Raw genomic sequence first — 21,036 nt, 5'->3', positions numbered from 1 at the left:
GCACATCTCCCCTGTGTTAGATATGCTTCTCAGCACTGTAATCCCTGTGTCTCCCTCCTCGCAGTTGAGCTCCGAGTCCTCCCTCCTCCACTTCCTGGTTCTTGCTGCCGGTCATGTGATCGGCACGGCAGAGTGATATCATCTCTGGGTGCCTTATCACAGACAGCAGCAGCAGGAGACCGGGAGATCAGCGCTGGAGGTAAGTAAAGCTTTTTTTATTTTACTATGGGCAGCAGCACGGGGGCCATATCTAGCACGGGGGGGGATCATGTGTGATCAAAGGAGGGCGCAGGCAGATATAATATGCCCTGCTGCCCAGCCCCTCAGCGTGATGCAGTTTCAGCACCACGCTGCTGATGGACAGCGGCTGTGCATATTATATGAGCAGGAGATCAAACACTGCCGCCCGCAGCTGTCACCTGCCCCCAGCAGCGCTCCAGAGCGGACCCTGCAGTATTAGATAGATAGAGATATATATTATATATATTATATATATATATATATATATATATATATATATATATATATATATATTAGAGAGAGATATAGATAGAGAGATAGAGATAGATAGATAGATATATATATATATATCACACACACACATATACATACTTACATACATACACCCCCCCGTATATTTGGTTTATAAGACGCACCCCCTACTTTCCCCCAAAATTTGGGGGAACAAAAGTGCGTCTTATAAAGCGAACAATACAGTACTTCTCTCAGCACTTTTTTCTTCAACAGATTATTGTCATAGACATAATATTAAAAATCAACGGCCAGCAAAGTGCTAGTGAATGAAGGCTTGTTTCCTGTGGAGGTCACACATATCTAGCATTAGAAACCTGTGGCATAACAGTAATTTGGACATTATAGTTTTGGAATATAACTGACTTCTGAATTCACAGACACCATCAATGGAAATTTCTGATATACCTACCTACGGGTAGGATTTTCAATGTTGCACTCCCAATAATTTATTCATCTTTCTCTACCGTATTCTACCAAATGACCATGTAATTCATTTGAGCAGCATTTTACTGGAATGGCAGCCACTACTGATGAGCGGGCACTACCATGCTCAGGTGCTCAATACCCACGTACAATGAAAGTCAATGGGAAACCTAATAATAATAATAATAATAATCTTTATTTCTATAACGCCAACATATTACAATTCAGGAGGATCATATATAAACAAGTAACAGTTATAGAAAATACAATATTTAAAGGGAGTAAAGACAACCCTGCTCGTGAGAGCTTACAATCTACAATGAGATGGGGGGGGGGGGGACAAGGTACAAGTGCTTATTTACAATGACAATCCAGCCATCTCAAGAAAATGGGGGATAGATAATGGCTTCCTGGACCAGTTGGCCAGAGCCTTGAGATGCATTTGGGTGCCATGGAGTTTGACATGGGGTAAGTTTCTGAGAAGTTGGAGGGATTAGGTGAAATTAGTCTGGCTAGGGATTGAGATAGGCCACCCTAAAAAGATGCGTTTTTAGGGTGCATCTGAAGCTGCGTAAGTTGTGATTCGTGCCAACTTCTTGGGGTAGAGCGCTCCAGAGGTTTGGTGCAGCTCGGAAGAAGTCTTGGATTCGGGAGTGGGAGGTTCGAATTAGTGTGGATGTTAGTCGAAAGTCATTTGCAGAGCGTAGAGAACGGGTGGGATGATAGACAGAGAGGAGGGTGGAGATGTAGGGGGGTGCCGCATTGTGGAGAGCTTTGTGGGTAATAATTTTTCCGGAACATCCTCGAGTTTCCCACTGACTTCCATTATACTCATTACACGAGTTGAGCCTGTCTGAGCGTCTGACTGCTCGTTACGAGTACGGAGCATGGTAGTGCTCGCTCATCACTAGCACCCAATGATTGATCACGTTTGTTTGTTTTTTTAGCTTACCTCCTTTACAAGATTTTCATAGAGTTCAATAGCCATTTCTTTGGTGCTTGCCTTGTTAAATTTTCCGGGGAATGGACCATCACTTCCAGTTGCAATGATGAGATGGGAATAATGTATTTTCTGGGTAAAGGGAAATTGGCAGGAAAAAAATGTGACTTAAAGTCCAAAGAGTGGACCATTGTCTGCACACAGCATATGACTTTTTACAGATATGTGATTCCTGTCACAGTTCTATTGAAAGTCATGAGGTTACAACATCATGATGCCAAAGTTATATATCAGGGATTTTCAGTCTTTTAGTATTCCATTATTTATTAACTAGAATTCAGTGTTTCAGGTCTCGATAAATAACCCTGCAACAACCACTGTTTAATAATATACACACATATCCTCTAAGACTGTGTGAAAGTGATACTGCACATGTGCTTTCAGGTTATAGGTTAGGAAACATTAAAAGTATTTTCCTGTAAAAACAAGTTATTGGTTATGAATCGTACATTTGTTTTAAAGGGTTGGCCACAATTGGAAAATCTCAGTCCCCATGGGCAGTTAGTTATAACTATGGGCAGTAGTTATGGGCAGTAAAACATAACTTTTAATAAATATCAATATAAATAGATGCTGCTGTAGTCCCCAATGAAACAAGCTGTGGAGAGTGGGTGCTCTCGTCCGCTGACCCAGCCACCTTTAGAAAGACAGCATGGCTCAGGGCTCATCCCAACTGAAAGCCCGACCTCCTTAACCTTGGGTGGAACACTATTCAGACAACACAGGATGAGGGAATCACAATATTAAAGCTTTATTGGATCCCTAAACAATTAACGGCACATACCACATAACCAGCAAAACCACAAAATGTAACCGGCAACAGTTTCTCACCCTTCTGCTGGCTCCCCAGGGATTAAAATGTCCGCGCCTCAGAGCTTCCAGGGCTACTTACTCCAAACCAGCAGCAGCCCTCTTTCAGCAGGCACCCACCGAGAATGGAATAACGCCGGATTTAGGAAGCCGGCTGAGGACCGCAAAGCCTGTAGTCAGGCGACGGGATTGTCCCAAGCTGGATTCCTTCCTTAGGTAGTCCTTGAAATCTCAGCCAAATCCTTGCATTCAATGCTGAAGTCCATGTTGTATTATAATCCAGGTTCGGTTATGGCTTGCCAATTGGATCCGCAGATTCTAGATTGGTATCATGTAGCAAGAGTCTAGCTGGGCAATGGACAGTCCTCCTTCTACTCCTGAGCTCTCCATTCAGGTTATTGGGGTCTTCATGATTGGTGGATAAGACTGGGCTAGATATTAAGCCATATACAAAATATCCCTAGTAGTAATGGTCTCTGGCAGAGACGAGGGAGGGACAGCTAAGTTACATCGCATCTAGCAATACACATAGTGATACAATGGGAGGTTCGCATAATTGATTTGTCTGGGTATCTGACCTTCACTGGACAAGGCAATTACATGAGTCAACAAGAACTTTAACACTAGACTCCTAAAGGTACCGTCACACTAAGCAACGCTCCAGCGATCCCACCAGCAACCTGACCTGGCAGGGATCGCTGGAGCGTTGCTACACGGGTTGCTGGTGAGCTGTCACACAGGCAGATCTCACCAGCAACCAGTGACCAGCCCCCAGCCAGCAGCGACACGTGGAAGCGATGCTGCGCTTGGTAACTAAGGTAAATATCGGTTAACCAACCCGATATTTACCTTGGTTACCAGCGCACACCGCTTAGCGCTGGCTCCCTGCACTCCTAGCCAGAGTACACATCGGGTTAATTACCCGATGTGTAGTCTGGCTATGTGTGCAGGGAGCAGGGAGCCGGCACTGACAGCTGAGAGTGGCGGACGCTGGTAACGAAGGTAAATATTGGGTAACCAAGGAAAGGGCTTCTTGGTTACACGATATTTACATTGGTTACCAGCGTCCGCAAAAGCCGGCTCCCTGCTCACTGCACATTCAGTTGTTGCTGTCTCGCTGTCACACACAGCGATGTGTGCTTCACAACGGGAGAGCAACAACTAAAAAATGGTCCAGGACATTCAGCAACAACCAACGACCTCACAGCAGGGGCCAGGTTGTTGCTGGATGTCACACACAGTGACATCACTAGCACCATCGCTGCTACGTCACAAAAGTCGTGCCTCAGCAGCAATGTTGCTAGCGATGTTGCTTAGTGTGACGTGGCCTTAAGAGTCTTGTAGAAACAATGAGGATCTTATCCCCCGTTTATAAACAAACTATCATCATGTCTGGCTGAATTTTAAGAGACTTAAGCCATGCTAGGCACTGACAGAGTTAATGTCGTCACACAAGCTATTACATGAACCAAAATAATAATGATAATAAAGTGCAAACCTGTGCAGATAATACAATTGTGTCAGTCTTACCAATCTTGTAGGTTGAATCCATGGAGCCATGAAGGGGACAGACCAATTAAAGGAAAAACAGCCCTGTTGTGCCCCATTTGACTGCTTCTGCCCTAACAAGGGCAGTCCCCAAGTGTGGAACTAGACTTGATGTCCTCCAAAAGGTGAAAAAAATCATTGCCAACGCGTTTCCCTATCAGATCATTGAGGGAGTGAGTATTTGTAGGGTAAGAAAAACCCACCAAAGTAATCCTCCCTGTTACTTTGAGACAGTGCAACACCCTACACAAATGGTTTTTCCCCTACAAATACACTCCCCTGTCCTCTTATTATTGAGAGGGAAACTCGTTGGAAGGGATTTTTTTCACCTTTGGGGATCTAAAGTCTAGCCCACACTTGGGTACTGCCCTAGTTAGGAGCAATCACACGGGGCATGACAGGGCGATCACGGCTGTTTTCGCTTTGATTGGTCTGTCCCCTTTATGGCTCCGTGGGCTCAGTGAAAATCTACAAGATTGGTAAGTTTGACATATTTTATTATTTGCATAGGTTTGCTCTTGAACTTTATCATCATTATTATTTTGTTAATGTGTTCTCTTGTTTCATTGGGGACTACAGTAGCATCTGTTCTAGGTATATCCCTATTTTTATAGATATTTATTAAAGGTTATATGCTGTATTCCTAACCTGATGTTCAATAACAAAAGTTTTGATGAATGAGGCTGTCTAAGCAATATCTTATCCAAACCACACATGGATAAATGGGTTCTGTGGCTCGACCTGTACGATATTGATCTGTGATGCTGATCTATTCCAATAACAGGGAAGAATATAAATCCTTTATGTCTAATCCTCCGAGTTTTACATTAATGCACAATACATTTCCGCCTGTATACAACTAGCTCTGTCAGCTGTTAGGACTAGAGATGGGGACACGTACGGTTCTCCATCCTGTTCCTGGCAGCATTTGAGGAAGAATACAGATACCATGTACCGTAAATAGACCTTTAAGTCATCTAAAGTTCTTATGTAGATACATAGCGTGGAATATATAATTCTACGATTTTGTCAGCTATAAAAATAAAAGTAAATTGAATATGCACTTTACTGTAAATAGAGTTCAGTGATGTGATGCTATAGGAACAAGGAAAATATTTAGTAAGAGATTGGTATAGAAACCTGTTTTTGGAAATACATTGTCACAACATAATAATTATCACCTTTAACAAAGTCGGCAAATCTCTACAGCGCAGAAAATTTCTTAAGATTAAAATTAATAAATGGCAGCCCCCAAAAATGAGACCGCGGCTGTACATAAGAGGCAAATCTGAAAAATAGGTGAAAAGCTGTGACCACTGCACAGAATTGTAGCTCCCTAATCAATTTTACACAATCACAGATGGAATAAAAAAGCAGAGTAAAATGAAGATACTCTGAAGAAGAAGGTAAAAAAAACAAGGATAACATCCTTCTGCAGATGCAAAAACGTAAGGGACATGGAGAAAAATGCGTTCAAGAAGCTAGACGCACTTATATTTTTTATGGTGTTTATTGTGTGCTATAAGTGACCGGGAAACCCGATTTCCCAGGCTAGTATGAGTAAAGTGACATAACATCTATAATTTTATTTTGTTTTATTTAAATTGCGAAAACTAAATTTAAAACATGTATTATTTGAGACCCATAACGTTTATATTTTGCATTTCATGGACCTGTCATAGGGTTTTTTTGTGTGGCAAGCTGAGATTTTTAATGATAAAATAATTTATTGCTAAAATGGTTAAACAACTGCAATCAGAGCAACTGCCAGTCGCTGCTGTTATAGCCAATGTAAGCTGTGTAGCACAGCCAGTATCTCCTAGGTATAGTGCAGCTCAGCTCCTGAGCCATCTCTTAACACCGACACTCGATGTATGACGCACCATTGGATTACAAGTCAGGAAGAGGTTAATCATGGTGTTCGTGTCGTGACTATTAAAAACTGTTCTTGCAAAGCAGGGTTGTCCCTCACCGTACTGCAATCTTGTCCCAGGGAGCTTCTGGACATTATAAACAAGCAGCGTCGGACAGGCTACCAGAGGAATCTCCTGTAATGCCAGGCCAGGATTCAGTTACCTGCATTGCACTCCAGAGCTCTCACCTGCAGCCTGGACTGATCTCAGAGTTTGCAGGACTGCACCGCGAGCGCCGAGTGATTGATTCCCCGGCGATTACGGTTTAGTTCATGACAGCTGCGGACAGGCCGGGCTGATCTCTGGAGTTCAGGTGAGAGCACCGGAGATCAGCCCGGTGTTTCTGCCGCTGTCATGAACTGAACCGCAATCGCCGGGCAATCAATCACTCGGCGCTCGCGGCGCAGTCTCCGCTGCACTCCAGAGCTCAGGTGAGAACTCGGAGTTCAGTGCAGGTACCTGAATCCAGGCCTGGCATTACTGGAGATTTCTCCAGTAGCCAGTCCGAAGCTGTAAACAAGTGTTCTTTTTTCAATTCAATTGCAAAATGGTGCTCATAAAATCAACTCTGCTACCGATGATAACTATATTAATTATTGTTCATCCACTTACCAAAAGCATCAATATAGCAAGATGAATTAATCCTGCCTCCCGTGCAGCAGAGGATCAGGTCTGCGGTGATCACCTCCGTATCCTTGTCCAAATGCAATTCCATATTCTCTTGCACATTGTTCAGAGTTAACTCATTCAGGTTGGAAACTCTTTGCCCTGTTTAATATTGGATGGCACAATTATTATGTAATAATGACATATTGATTAGTGAGGGCCATAACGTTCCCAATATCAAAAACAGTTCAGACTACAGTTCTAACTTGGAATGACCCATCACTCATTGTGAAAAGCTCCTGAAAACGGAAAAGAAGGGAATTTTGTTTACTTACCGTAAATTCCTTTTCTTCTAGCTCTAATTGGGAGACCCAGACAATTGGGTGTATAGGCTATGCCTCCGGAGGCCGCACAAAGTATTACACTCAAAAGTGTAAAGCCCCTCCCCTTCTGCCTATACACCCCCCGTGCTCCCATGGGCTCCTCAGTTTTGGTGCAAAAGCAAGAAGGAGGAAAAAGAATTATAAACTGGTTTAAAGTAACTTCAATCCGAAGGAATATCGGAGAACTGAAACCATTCAACATGAACAACATGTGTACACAAAAAAACAGGGGCGGGTGCTGGGTCTCCCAATTAGAGCTAGAAGAAAAGGAATTTACGGTAAGTAAACAAAATTCCCTTCTTCTTTGTCGCTCTATTGGGAGACCCAGACAATTGGGACGTCCAAAAGCAGTCCCTGGGTGGGTAAAATAATACCTCGTAAGAGAGCCGTAAAACGGCCTCTTCCTACAGGTGGGCAACCGCCGCCTGAAGGACTCGTCTACCTAGGCTGGCATCCGCCGAAGCATAGGTATGCACCTGATAGTGCTTCGTGAAAGTGTGCAGGCTCGACCAGGTAGCCGCCTGACACACCTGCTGAGCCGTAGCCTAGTGCCTCAAAGCCCAGGACGCGCCCACGGCTCTGGTAGAATGGGCCTTCAGCCCTGAGGGAACCGGAAGCCCAGCCGAACGGTAAGCTTTGATAATTGGCTCCTTGATCCACCGAGCCAGGGTTGATTTGGAAGCCTGTGACCCTTTACGCTGGCCAGCGACAAGGACAAAGAGTGCATCCGAGCGGCGCAGGGGCGCCGTACGAGAAATGTAGAGTCTGAGTGCTCTCACCAGATCTAACAAGTGCAAATCCTTTTCACATTGGTGAACTGGATGAGGACAAAAAGAAGGTAAGGAGATATCCTGATTGAGATGAAAGGGGGATACCACCTTAGGGAGAAATTCCGGAACCGGACGCAGAACCACCTTGTCCTGGTGAAACACCAGGAAAGGGGTTTTGCATGACAGCGCTGCTAGCTCAGACACTCTCCGAAGTGAAGTGACTGCTACTAGAAAAACCACTTTCTGCGAAAGGCGTGAGAGAGAAATATCCCTCATTGGCTCGAATGGTGGTTTCTGAAGAACCATCAGCACCCTGTTCAGATCCCAGGGTTCTAACGGCCGCTTGTAAGGAGGGACGATGTGACAAACCCCCTGCAGGAACGTGCGTACCTGTGGAAGTCTGGCTAGGCGCTTCTGGAAAAACACAGAGAGCGCTGAGACTTGTCCCTTAAGGGAGCCGAGCGACAAACCCTTTTCCAGTCCAGATTGAAGGAAGGACAGAAAAGTGGGCAAGGCAAAAGGCCAGGGAGAAATACCCTGAGCAGAGCACCACGACAGGAAAATTTTCCACGTCCTGTGGTAGATCTTGGCGGACGTTGGTTTCCTAGCTTGTCTCATAGTGGCAATGACGTCTTGAGATAACCCTGAAGACGCTAGGATCCAGGACTCAATGGCCACACAGTCAGGTTGAGAGCCGCAGAATTCAGATGGAAAAACGGCCCTTGAGATAGCAAGTCTGGTTGGTCTGGTAGTGCCCACGGTTGGCCGACCGTGAGATGCCACAGATCCGGGTACCACGACCGCCTCGGCCAGTCTGGAGCGACGAGGATGACGCGGCGGCAGTCGGCCCTGATCTTGCGTAACACTCTGGGCAACAGTGCCAGCGGAGGAAACACATAAGGGAGCTGAAACTGCGACCAATCCTGAACTAAGGCGTCTGCCGCCAGAGCTCTGGGATCTTGAGACCGTGCCATGAACGCCGGTACCTTGTTGTTGTGCCGGGACGCCATGAGGTCGACGTCCGGCACCCCCCAGCGGCAACAGATCTCCTGAAACACGTCCGGGTGAAGGGACCATTCCCCTGCGTCCATGCCCTGGCGACTGAGATAATCTGCTTCCCAGTTTTCCACGCCTGGAATGTGAACTGCAGAGATGGTGGAGGCCGTGGCTTCCACCCACAGCAGAATCCGCCGGACTTCCTGGAAGGCTTGCCGACTGCGTGTGCCGCCTTGGTGGTTGATGTATGCCACCGCTGTGGAATTGTCTGACTGAATTCTGATCTGCTTCCCTTCCAGCCACTGCTGGAACGCTTTCAGGGCAAGATACACTGCCCGTATTTCCAGAACATTGATCTGAAGCGAGGACTCTTGCTGGGTCCACGTACCCTGAGCCCTGTGGTGGAGAAAAACCGCTCCCCACCCTGACAGACTCGCGTCCGTCGTGACCACCTCCCAGGATGGGGGTAGGAAGGATTTCCCTTTCGATAATGAAGTGGGAAGAAGCCACCACCGAAGGGAAGCTTTGGTCGCCTGCGAGAGGGAGACGTTCCTGTCGAGGGACGTCGGCTTCCTGTCCCATTTGCGTAGGATGTCCCATTGAAGAGGACGCAGGTGAAACTGCGCGAAAGGAACTGCCTCCATTGCTGCCACCATCTTCCCCAGGAAGTGCATGAGGCGCCTCAAGGTGTGTGACCGACCTTGAAGGAGAGATTGTACCCCTGTCTGTAGTGACCGCTGCTTGATCAGCGGAAGCTTCACTATCGCTGAGAGGGTATGAAACTCCATGCCAAGGTATGTCAGCGATTGGGCCGGTGTCAGATTTGACTTTGGAAAATTGATGATCCACCCGAAACTCTGGAGAGTCTCCAGGGTAGCGTCGAGGCTGTGTTGGCATGCCTCTAGAGAGGGTGCCTTGATCAACAGATCGTCCAAGTACGGGATCACCGAGTGACCCTGAGAGTGGAGGACCGCTACTACAGTAGCCATAACCTTGGTGAAAACCCGTGGGGCTGTTGCCAGGCCGAACGGCAGTGCCATGAACTGCAGGTGTTCGTTTCCTATGGCGAAGCGCAAGAAGCGCTGGTGCTCTGGAGCAATCGGTACGTGGAGATAAGCATCTTTGATATCGATCGATGCAAGGAAATCTCCCTGGGACATTGAGGCGATGACGGAGCGGAGGGATTCCATCCGGAACCGCCTGGTCTTTACGTGTTTGTTGAGAAGTTTCAGGTCCAGGACAGGTCGGAAAGACCCGTCCTTCTTTGGGACCACAAACAAGTTGGAGTAAAAACCGTGGCCCTGTTGCTGAAGAGGAACAGGGACCACCACTCCTTCTGCCTTCAGAATGCCCAGCGCCTGCAGAAGAGCCTCGGCTCGCTCGGGAGGCGGGGATGACCTGAAGAATCGAGTCGGGGGACGAGAGGTGAACTCTATCTTGTAACCGTGAGACAGAATGTCTCTCACCCAACGGTCTTTTACCCGTGGCAGCCAGGTGTCGCAAAAGCGGGAGAGCCTGCCACCGACCGAGGATGCGGAGTGAGGATGCTGAAAGTCATGAGGAAGCCGCTTTGGTAGCGGCACCTCCGGTGGTCTGTTTAGGACGTGACTTAGACCGCCATGCATCAGAGTTCCTTTGATCTTTCTGAGGCCTTTTGGACGAGGAGAATTGGGACCTGCCCGCGCCCCGAAAGGACCGAAACCTCGACTGCCCCTTCCTCTGTTGGGGTATGTTCGGTTTGGGCTGGGGTAAGGATGTATCCTTTCCCTTGGATTGTTTGATGATTTCATCCAAACGCTCGCCAAACAATCGTTCGCCAGAAATTGGCAAACTGGTTAAGCGCTTTTTGGAAACAGAATCTGCCTTCAATTCCCGTAGCCACAAGGCCCTGCGGAGTACCACCGAATTGGCGGCTGCAACCGCCGTACGGCTCGCAGAGTCCAGGACAGCATTAATAGCGTAAGACGCAAATGCCGACGTCTGAGTGGTTATGGACGCCACCTGTGGCGCGGACGTGCGTGTGGCTGCGTCAATTTGCGCTTGACCTGCTGAGATAGCTTGTAGTGCCCATACGGCTGCGAATGCTGGGGCAAAAGAAGCGCCGATAGCTTCATAGATGGATTTCAACCAGAGCTCCATCTGCCTGTCAGTGGCATCTTTGAGTGAAGCCCCATCTTCCACTGCAAGTATGGATCTAGCTGCCAGTCTGGAGATTGGAGGATCCACTTTGGGACACTGAGTCCAACCCTTGACCACGTCAGGGGGAAAGGGATAACGTGTATCCTTAAGGCGCTTAGAAAAACGCTTATCTGGACAAGCATGGTGATTCTGGACTGCCTCTCTGAAATCAGAGTGGTCCAGAAACATACTCGGTGTACGCTTGGGAAACCTGAAACGGAATTTCTCCTGCTGGGAAGCCGACTCCTCCACCGGAGGAGCTGAGGGAGAAATATCCAACATACGATTGATGGACGCAATAAGGTCGTTCACTATGGCGTCCCCGTCCGGAGTATCAAGATTGAGAGCGGCCTCAGGATCAGAATCCTGATCAGCTACCTCCGCGTCATCAACCAGAGATTCCCCTCGCTGAGACCCTGAACAATATGATGATGTCGAGGGAAAATCTAAGCGAGCTCGCTTAGTCGGTCTGGGGCTGGGGTCTGTGTCAGAACCCTCAGCTTGGGATCCATGAGATACCCCGGGAGGACATTGTTGGTCCAGCTGAGGTGGGCCAGGGAACAAAGATTCAACAGAGTCCCTGTGCTGAGATACCGGCCTGGACTGCAAGGCTTCTAGTATCTTAGCCATAGTCTCAGAGAGTTTTGCAAACTCCGTCCCTGTCACCTGAACAGTGTTAGCAGGTGGCTCCCCCTGGGCCCCCCCTAGCAGAGGCTCTGGCTGAGCAAGTGCAACAGGGGCCGAACAGTGCACACAATGAGGGTCAGTGGAACCTGCCGGTAGCGGGGTCGTACATGCGGCGCAGGCAACATAATAAGCCTGTGTTTTGGCACCCCTGCCTTTCGTGGGCGCCATGCTATTATCTTCCCTGAGCAACACAATAGGGTATATAGCCAGAAATCAACTGTGCACTATACAGTGTAAAATAAACATATAATGTTACACTACTGCACAATGGGGCTAGCACCACAGGTGCTGCTTACCACCCGCTTAAAGCGGTTGTGAGGCCACCAGAGTCCCTGCCTGGGTCTCCCAGATTTTGTCCCCCTCTGCAGCGTCCGAGGAGCTGACAGGAATGCGTCCTGAGGAGAGGAGGGAGCCGTGGGCGTGACCCAGAAAGAGCGGGAACTGGTGCCTGCACTGTGCACAGTGAAGGGAGTGGAGTATGCAAAGCATGCTCCAGCCCTCAGTGCTGCTCGTTCTGTGCAGCGTCCCGCCCTTCCCCTGTCTGTCAGGGCTGTGGGCGGGAGGAAAGGAAACTAGGCCGCAAAAAGCCGGGGACTCTAGTAATAAACGCGGCCGCCGTAAAAGCGCGGCCGGCGTGGAAGTCCCCGGCGCACTACAAGTCCCAGCCGCGCCGCAGTGTTTCCATGGCAGCGGCGGTCAGTGCGGCAGTCCCTATACATAAACACACTCAGCAACGCTGAGTGTGTAATGGCACATATTAACCCGGTCAGCGCCGCGGTCCCCGGTGCACTAGCACACCCAGCAAAGCTGGAGTGTTGCTGTGCGCGGTCCCCACGGGGACACAGAGTACCTCCAAGTAGCAGGGCCATGTCCCTGAACGATACCCGGCTCCTATCCAGCAGGCTCCACAGGAGTTGTGGATGAAGCACGGTCTCAGTGCCTGGAGACCGATAGGATCCCACTTCCACCAGAGCCCTGAGGGGGATGGGGAAGGAAAACAGCATGTGGGCTCCAGCCTCCGTACCCGCAATGGATACCTCAACCTTACAACACCGCCGACAAGAGTGGGGTGAGAAGGGAGCATGCTGGGGGCCCTATATGGGCCCACTTTTCTTCCATCCGACATGGTCAGCAGCTGCTGCTGACCAATCTGTGGAGCTGTGCGTGCGTGTCTGACCTCCTTCGCACAAAGCAAAAAACTGAGGAGCCCGTGGGAGCACGGGGGGTGTATAGGCAGAAGGGGAGGGGCTTAACACTTTTGAGTGTAATACTTTGTGCGGCCTCCGGAGGCATAGCCTATACACCCAATTGTCTGGGTCTCCCAATAGAGCGACAAAGAAATAACAGTCTACTTTGTATAACTGCTCTGTTTAGAGTGGAGCAATAGCCATATCAGTCCAAATGAGCACAGATTTTTTGGTAGTTTCTTAACTATTGGTAGAAAGTCAATCAGGAATTTTCCATTTCCCACACGACAAACTATGCATCCAACTAGAGGGTCATAATGGGCTCAGAAGATTATAAATGAGGCTTGTTAGCAGGTCACACTCAAGATTATACCAGAACTAGGACTGGATTAAGTAAAATGAGAACTTGACCTGTACCTACTGTTGTCCATGTGAGTGATGCAAAACTTTTGTGGCTTTCACATGATTGTGTTGTTTGAGGAATAAATGCACCAAAACAGTTACGATGCCAACATCGTTACTTGATGTTGGGCTCCTCTAAAAAGCTTATTTGTAAACAAGTCGCTGTGAATCAGATGAAGTATCGCACATACAGCACAGACCAAAAGTTTGGACACACCTTCTCATCTCTAGAGCAACTATTAAGAACAGACTTTGTTCAGCAGGAATTCATGGTAAAATAGCTGCTAGGAAACCACTGCTAAGGACAGGCAACAAGCAGAAGAGACTTATTTGGGCTGAAGAACACAAGGAATGGACATTAGACATTAGACCAGTGGAAATCTGTGCTTTGGTCTGAGGAGTCCAAATTTGAGATCTTTGGATCCAACTACTGTGCCTTTGTAGAAAAGGTGAACGGATGGACTCTACATGCCTGGTTCCCACCGTGAAGCATGGAGGAGGAGGTGTGATGGTGTGGGGGTGCTTTGCTGGTGACACTGTTGGGGATTTATTCAAAATTGAAGGCATACTGAACCAGCATGGCTACCACAGCATCTTGCAGTGGCATGCTATTCCATCTGGTTTGCATTTAGTTGGACCATCATTTATTTTTCAACAGGACAATGATACCAAACACACCTCCAGGCTGTGTAAGGGCTATTTGACTAAGAAGGAGAGTGATTGGGTGCTACGCCAGATGACCTGGCCTCCACAGTCACCAGACCTGAACCAAATTGAGATGGTTTGGGGTGAGCTGGACCGCAGAGTGAAGGCAAAAGGGCCAACAAGTGCTAAGCAATTCTGGGAATTTCTTCAAGACTGTTGGAAAACCATTTACGGTGACTACCTCTTGAAGCTCATGAAGACAAATGCCAAGAGTATGCAAAGCAGTAATCAAAGCAAAAGGTAGCTACTTTGAAGAACCTAGAATATCAGACATATTTTCAGTTGTTTCACACTTTAAGTATTTCATGCCACATGTTTTCATTCATAGTTTTGATGTCTTCAATGTGAATCTACAATTTTTAGAGTCATAAAAATAAAGAAAAAACTCTTTGAATGAGACGGTGTGTCCAAACTTTTGGTCTGTACTGTATCTACTTAGATGTAAATTCACGTAAAAAGTTAATATATAAAACGTTGTTGTAAATCAGCTCGCAGGACACAATCAATGCAGCAGCCCACATCAGTAATCTGTGGCTGCTGGACTGAAGCTGTGAAAACCTCCTCTTCGCTGACGTAAACCACGGCTATTGTTTTGATTAGCCAACCTGGTGCGCCATCACATCAACATCACGCTGCAATGACGATGCCGCGCCAGGCCGGCTAATCGAAACAAGAGCAGGGGATACAATTGGGTAGAAAAGAAATCTCAAAGCTCCAAACCAGAGGGCACAGATTATTGGCATGGTTGATGGACTGGGTCCTGCAATTCAATTCACACCAAGTATAGTAATGAGGACACAACAAACATAAAAATAGGATTATAATGGCGCCTTTGGAGTTATACAAAGAACTGATCCACATTAACAAAGATTATTTAGATTAACTGTACTTACCCAAAACTAGCTTAACTCCTTTTTCCAAAAGGATATCCTTTATAGTCTGCCTTACATGGGGCTGCAGCTCTACATCCGCTAATGCAGTTTTTGAATGTATCAATGTCACCTAAGCAAAGAAAAATAGAAAAAAAACTAAATATAGAATAAATGAGTAGCCATAAATCAGATGTGACATGCAGCAGCTGATTTGAGGAGTCTGATTAAATAAAGGTCATCTGGCTCTTTAGACCCAAGCTATGAAGTAGGCAACATCTACAGCATATACAGTATGTCAGGAAATGTGGCCAGTTACTGCCATACTGTGTCTGCTGTAGATGTTGCCTACTTCATAGCTGGGGTCTAAGGAGCCTGAGGACCTTTATTTAATCAGGCCTCATTGCCCTCTATGAAGAAGTAAAGATAGATGTGCATGTTCATTCACTTGCTATGTGTACTTGGATGCACCTGCACTTGGATATGAATGTCCATGCTGTCCTGTATATGTAGATATAACAACTGTATATTATATGGGACAAGGGCAGACATATCAGAGGTTGGGGGGGGGGGGGCTTTTCTACTTCCAAAACAAGTGGAATTGTGAATTTTGATGAGTTACTGGACTGAAAAGGGCTGTTCTTGCACAGGGGCCCTTTTTTGTCTATGATACACCATATGGGCATATAATATCTCCAACATCTTGATAGACAATACAGAAATAGGTTGTCTCTTCTATTATTTGTAAATAACACAAATCACAATCTGCACGTATTCACAATATTCTACCTCTTTTTCAGGATAGTCCGTTTTCACCTCTGCAGCCATCTCAACTCCAGCTACGCCACCACCAACAACCACCACGTGTTTAGCTTTCTGGACCTTGGGAGACCAAAAAAAAAACAAAAAAAAACAAACAACCACCGCATAAAGTCATGTTCTGATTAACTATTATAACTGTATTGTGGATTTGTAGTTAACCATTTGAGCTGGCTTCCTCCTGCCACTCACACCTTGAATGCAGGGGGCCATGCCAGGTTAGTACTTTTAGTAAACACTTATCCATAAAAGAAAAACATGGACATGGAAATACAGTTAGGTCCAGAAATCTTTGGACTGTGGTTTGGGATTTCCATGTCCCTATTTTGGGGTTAAAATAAAACAACTGAAATTCAGCTGAAGTGTAGACTTTAAGGGAGTAGAAAAAAAAATATCCTGGGAAACATTTTAGAAATGCAATCATTTTTCTATAAAGCCTCCTCATTACAGAGACTCAAAAGTAAATGGGCAAATTTAACTTACCGTACATAAAATGCTCATTTTTAATACTTTGTAGATAATTCTTTGCAGGCAATGACTGCCTGAAGCCATGGATGTCACCAAACTCTGTTTCCTCCTTTGTGATGCTTTGACAGACTTTACCGCAGCTGACTTCAGTTGCTTGTTCATGGGTCGTTCTGCCTTAAGTTTTGTCTTAAGCATATGAAATGTGGCTCAATGGGGTTGAGATCTGGTGATTGACTGAGCCATTGCAGAATATACCAACACTAGTAACCCAGTGGCATAGGAAGCCACCTCCACCATGTTTTACGGAGGATATTCTGTGCTTTGGATCATGAACCATTCCAAGTCTTCTCCATACTTTCTTCTTCCCATCACTCTGGTACAGGTTGATCTTAGGCTCATCTGTCCAAAGAATGCTTTTCAAGCACTGGGCTGGCTTCTTTAGATATTTTATGGCAAAGTCTAATCTGATCTAATTTTAAGGGTGATTTATGGTGAATCCTCTGTATGTGCTCTCATAATGTCTTCTCTTTATGGTAGACCTAGATATTGAAATATCTACTTCACTGAAAGTGTTCTTTCCTTGGGTGGATGTTGTGAAGGGGTTTTTCTTCACAATGGAAAGGATTCTGTGATCATCCACCACTGTTGCCTTCTATGGATGTCAAGGCCTTTTCGAGTTCTTAAGCTCAACAGTGCACTCTTTTTTGCAGAAAGTATCAAACTATTGATTTGGCCACTCCTAACATTTCTACCATCTCTCTGATTGATAACCAGACCATCGTTTAGGCTGGAAAAAGTTTTTTCCAGCCTAAAGATGGTCTGGTTATCACTCAACATTGAGAGCTCTTTTGACAACATACTGTGGGCTCATAGCAACAGCTTGCAAATGACACCCTTGAAATCAGGTATAGACTTTTTAACTGCTTAATTGAGGATGGATTAACAAATGAAAAGCCCACACAGCCCATAGAAGAGCTTTTGAGAATTCCAATTACCTTTGGTTCCTTGAAAGAGAGACAGCAACACCTTAAAGGAGTGGTAATTCCTAAAGCCTTAAGGCCCCGTCACACTAAGCAACATCGCTAGCAACATCGCTGCTAACGAACAACTTTTGTGACGTTGCTAGCGATGTTGCTGTGTGTGACATCCAGCAACAACCTGGCCCCTGCTGTGAGGTCGTTGGTTGTTGCTGAATGTCCTGGGCCATTTTTTAGTTGTTGCTGTCCCGCTGTGAAGCGCACATCGCTGTGTGTGACAGCGAGACAGCAACAACTAAATGTGCAGGCAGCAGGAGCCGGCTTCTGCGGAGGCTGGTAACCAATGTAAACATCGGGTAACCAAGAAGCCCTGTCCTTGGTTACCCGATATTTACCTTTGTTACCAGCCTCCGCCGCTCTCACTGTCAGTGCCGGCTCCTGCTCTGTGCACATGTAGCTGCAGGACACATCGGGTTAATTAACCCGATGTGTGCTGTAGCTAGGAGAGCAGGGAGCCAGCACTAAGCATTGTGCGCTGCTCCCTGCTCTATGCACATTTAGCTGCAGCACACATCGGGTAATTAACCCGATGTGTGCTGTAACTAGGAGAGCAAGGAGCCAGCGGAGGCAGTGTGCGCTGCTCCCTGCTCTGTGCACATGTAGCTGCAGCACACATCGGGTAATTAACCCGATGTGTGCTGTAACTAGGAGAGCAAGGAGCCAGCGCTAAGCAGTGTGCGCTGCTCCCTGCTCTGTGCACATGTAGCTGCAGCACACATCGGGTAATTAACCCGATGTGTGCTGTAACTAGGAGAGCAGGGAGCCAGCGCTCAGTGTGCGCTGCTCCCTGCTCTCTGCACGTGTAGCTGCATGCGCTGGTAACCAAGGTAAATATCGGGTTGGTTACCCGATATTTACCTTAGTTACCAAGCGCAGCATCTTCCACGCGGCGCTGGGGGCTGGTCACTGGTTGCTGGTGAGCTCACCAGCAACTCGTGTAGCGACGCTCCAGCGATCCCTGCCAGGTCAGGTTGCTGGTGGGATCGCTGGAGCGTCGCAGTGTGACATCTCACCAGCAACCTCCTAGCAACTTACCAGCGATCCCTATCGTTGTTGGGATCGCTGGTAAGTTGCTTAGTGTGACTGGACCTTTACTCCAATTAACATGTAAAGACTCTCAAATTAAAGCTGAGAGTCTGCACTTTAAGCTCATGTTAACTAAAAAAAATGCATCTTGAATATAATTTTGGAAAAGAGCTAAATTGCCAAAACTTGTGTCACTGTCTAAATATTTCTGGACATAACTATATATTAATTAGCTTCCATGGCTCAGGAGACAACTTGGCCTACTGTTTTGTATATTGCAATTGTATAAACCATTGTATATGGTGGGTCAGAGTGCTCTTAATACCTTATCAGTTTTAAGTAGACAAAAGGCCAACTTGTGAAGAAGGTGAACTGTGTGACCTGTATTTACTACACATATACTGAGGATGTGTCCTTTAACTGTTTGTCTGTTCCTTTATTGCACGTAAGATAAGACTGAGGCTTGTTCCACCTTGAAGGACTGTAGCATGTTTGAAGCCAATACCGATTTGAATATCGTCAAGGATAAAGATTTGAAGATTAGGAGCATTTTGTCTGCCGAGGATCAGTAGTGGGCCATAATTGGGAAGCATGAAGAGGCCTGAGAAAGGTTGTGTGGAGATACCCCAAGTGTACTTGGAGGAGTCTTTGAAAGGGAAGTGGTTCAGTAGCTACAATGAATAAGGACTGGTTGCGAGACATCATACAGCCAGCTGAATACTCAGTCTGTTCGTAGATGCTGGGCGCTAAGGAGGCTGGCCTAAGGATGATGACATTTTCAGGTGTTATATGGAAGCCTCAGCTAAAGCAATATAGGGCAGTGTACTCTGAGTCTGGGTTGAGTTAGTCATAGGGAAGATACTACTGTGTTTATAGAGACATGTTAGGAGGAGTGAGTGTGGCAAAGCTGAAACCGAGGAGAGCATGTTGCTGGGTTTAGTCAGGGCTCTGAAATAAACTAGTTATATGGGACCAACAAAAAGTTGCATCTGAGGCCTAAATGCTAGGTGACTTGAGGTGTGGCCTGTTCAATATCACACAATGTTAAACTGAACAGAGATGACCATTAAAAGGATATAATATGGCAATAGAAGAGTAGAGTTAAAGCATGGTGAGGCCCTTGAAGTACAAAGTCTGTAGAAGTGGAAGTAAGGCTTGGCATATTTACAGTATTGGTGACCAGAAGGGACTGGGTATGATGGCCTGGAGATAGTGGGCAGAGCAGAGACATTGGTTGGGGGCACCTGGAGTTAATGAGCGGGTGCGGAGATAGGGTAGGTGTGACCAGCTTAGGTGGCCCAGCATTTCCTATTCTGGTGCAGTGGAATGGTCATGAAGTTCTTTACAATAGAAGCGGGAGCATGTGGGTTGCATTATTAAAGAGGCGTACTTGCAGCTTACTTGGTGGGGGTAATGGTCATCTTGATGAGAGTGGCCCAGCATTTAATTCTGCACAGTATATCAAGAAACACTATTACATGCACAAGTGATATTTTAATATGCAGCTCATAAAAAAGCTTTAATTATGCAATAAAGGGGAGGCTTTACCCACCCTGCACCCCCACCCCCCGCCTGCACTCCACTCTTCTATTATAAAGAACTTAATGACCACATGGACTTTCTCCCACCATCACAGCTCCCACCCACTAACTCCAGGAAACCACACCCACTGTCTCTGCTCTGCCCACTATCGTCAGCTGGTCACGTCCAGTCACTTCTGGTCCCCAATACTGCAAGTATGCCTAAGGCTCTTGAAGGTTGAGTGAAACAGATCTGCACAGGGATTACATATAATTATATAACCCCCCATAAGAGTCAGTGAGTGCTGTGTACAGAATCTCCAGTGTATTATATGAGAAGTAGCTTCAGCGTGTCTCCCCTAACTCCTGCTAATTAAAATATCTAAGAGTGGAGGACAAAGACCCTTAGGCGGTAGCATTCATGTTACAGAATGAATAACACTCCTGTTTTTCTGTCCGAGTTCTTCAGCCATCCCTTCCTTTATTGCCAACATACAGCTCACATCCTTCCACAAAAAACTACGCTCCTGGTTAACATCGAAAAAGCTGCCACCAATAGCAATGCAGTGACTGAGTTGTTAGATAGGAAGCCACCTGTCTTCCTTTTGACCATCTGTGTGCAGTGCGAAGATCTGAGGCGAAGTGCCAGAATTGGTGTATCTACTATGATGAGTCACTTCTGGGGTGCCTGATGGCTGGTATTTTTAGGCTGGGAAGGGCCCAATCACTAGCCAGATAACATCAGCCCCAGCAACAAACGCCACGGGAACAATTTTATTATATTACGAAGGGTTTTTTTTAATTAAATATCTATATGTCTCTATCTGGCATTGATTTCTGTCCAAAAACCCTAGAAAAACACATGCAAAAAAATTTGAAAATGTGGCAAAAGGGCACAATTCTCCCAACAAAAGATGCAAAAATGGTACAGTAATTTCTGCAGCCAAATACTCAACATGTGCACAAACCCTTAAAATTCTTTGCAGAACATTACATTGAAATGGGTAATGGATTTACCGTATTTTTTGCTTTATAAAAGACACACCTGATTATAAGACGCACCCCCAAATTTGGTGAAGGAAAGAGAATTTTTTTTTAATGTTAAATGGGGTCCATCTTATAATGCCAGTGTCCGTCTAACAAATCATATAGGGT

The 21,036-nt window shown here is 46.4% G+C and overlaps 1 protein-coding gene across 1 annotated transcript in view; it reads right to left on the bottom strand.

The window, feature by feature from the left end:
* Positions 1 to 21,036, bottom strand: part of AIFM2 (AIF family member 2) — a 66,256-nt gene that overhangs the window by 29,671 nt on the left and 15,549 nt on the right. Inside the window, exons 5-7 of the mRNA XM_075347218.1 lie at positions 15,801 to 15,893; positions 15,036 to 15,144; positions 6,841 to 6,996 (exon numbers count right to left, since the gene is read on the bottom strand). Of these exons, the coding sequence (XP_075203333.1) occupies positions 6,841 to 6,996; positions 15,036 to 15,144; positions 15,801 to 15,893 (358 nt within the window). The remainder of the gene's footprint in view (positions 1 to 6,840; positions 6,997 to 15,035; positions 15,145 to 15,800; positions 15,894 to 21,036) is intronic.

Source organism: Anomaloglossus baeobatrachus, chromosome 5 (assembly GCF_048569485.1).
Source record: "Anomaloglossus baeobatrachus isolate aAnoBae1 chromosome 5, aAnoBae1.hap1, whole genome shotgun sequence".
In the NCBI taxonomy this organism is placed as follows: Eukaryota; Metazoa; Chordata; class Amphibia; order Anura; family Aromobatidae; genus Anomaloglossus; species Anomaloglossus baeobatrachus.
The sequence above is the reverse complement of the archived record's forward strand: the minus strand, read 5'-3'. Positions and strand labels throughout refer to the sequence as shown.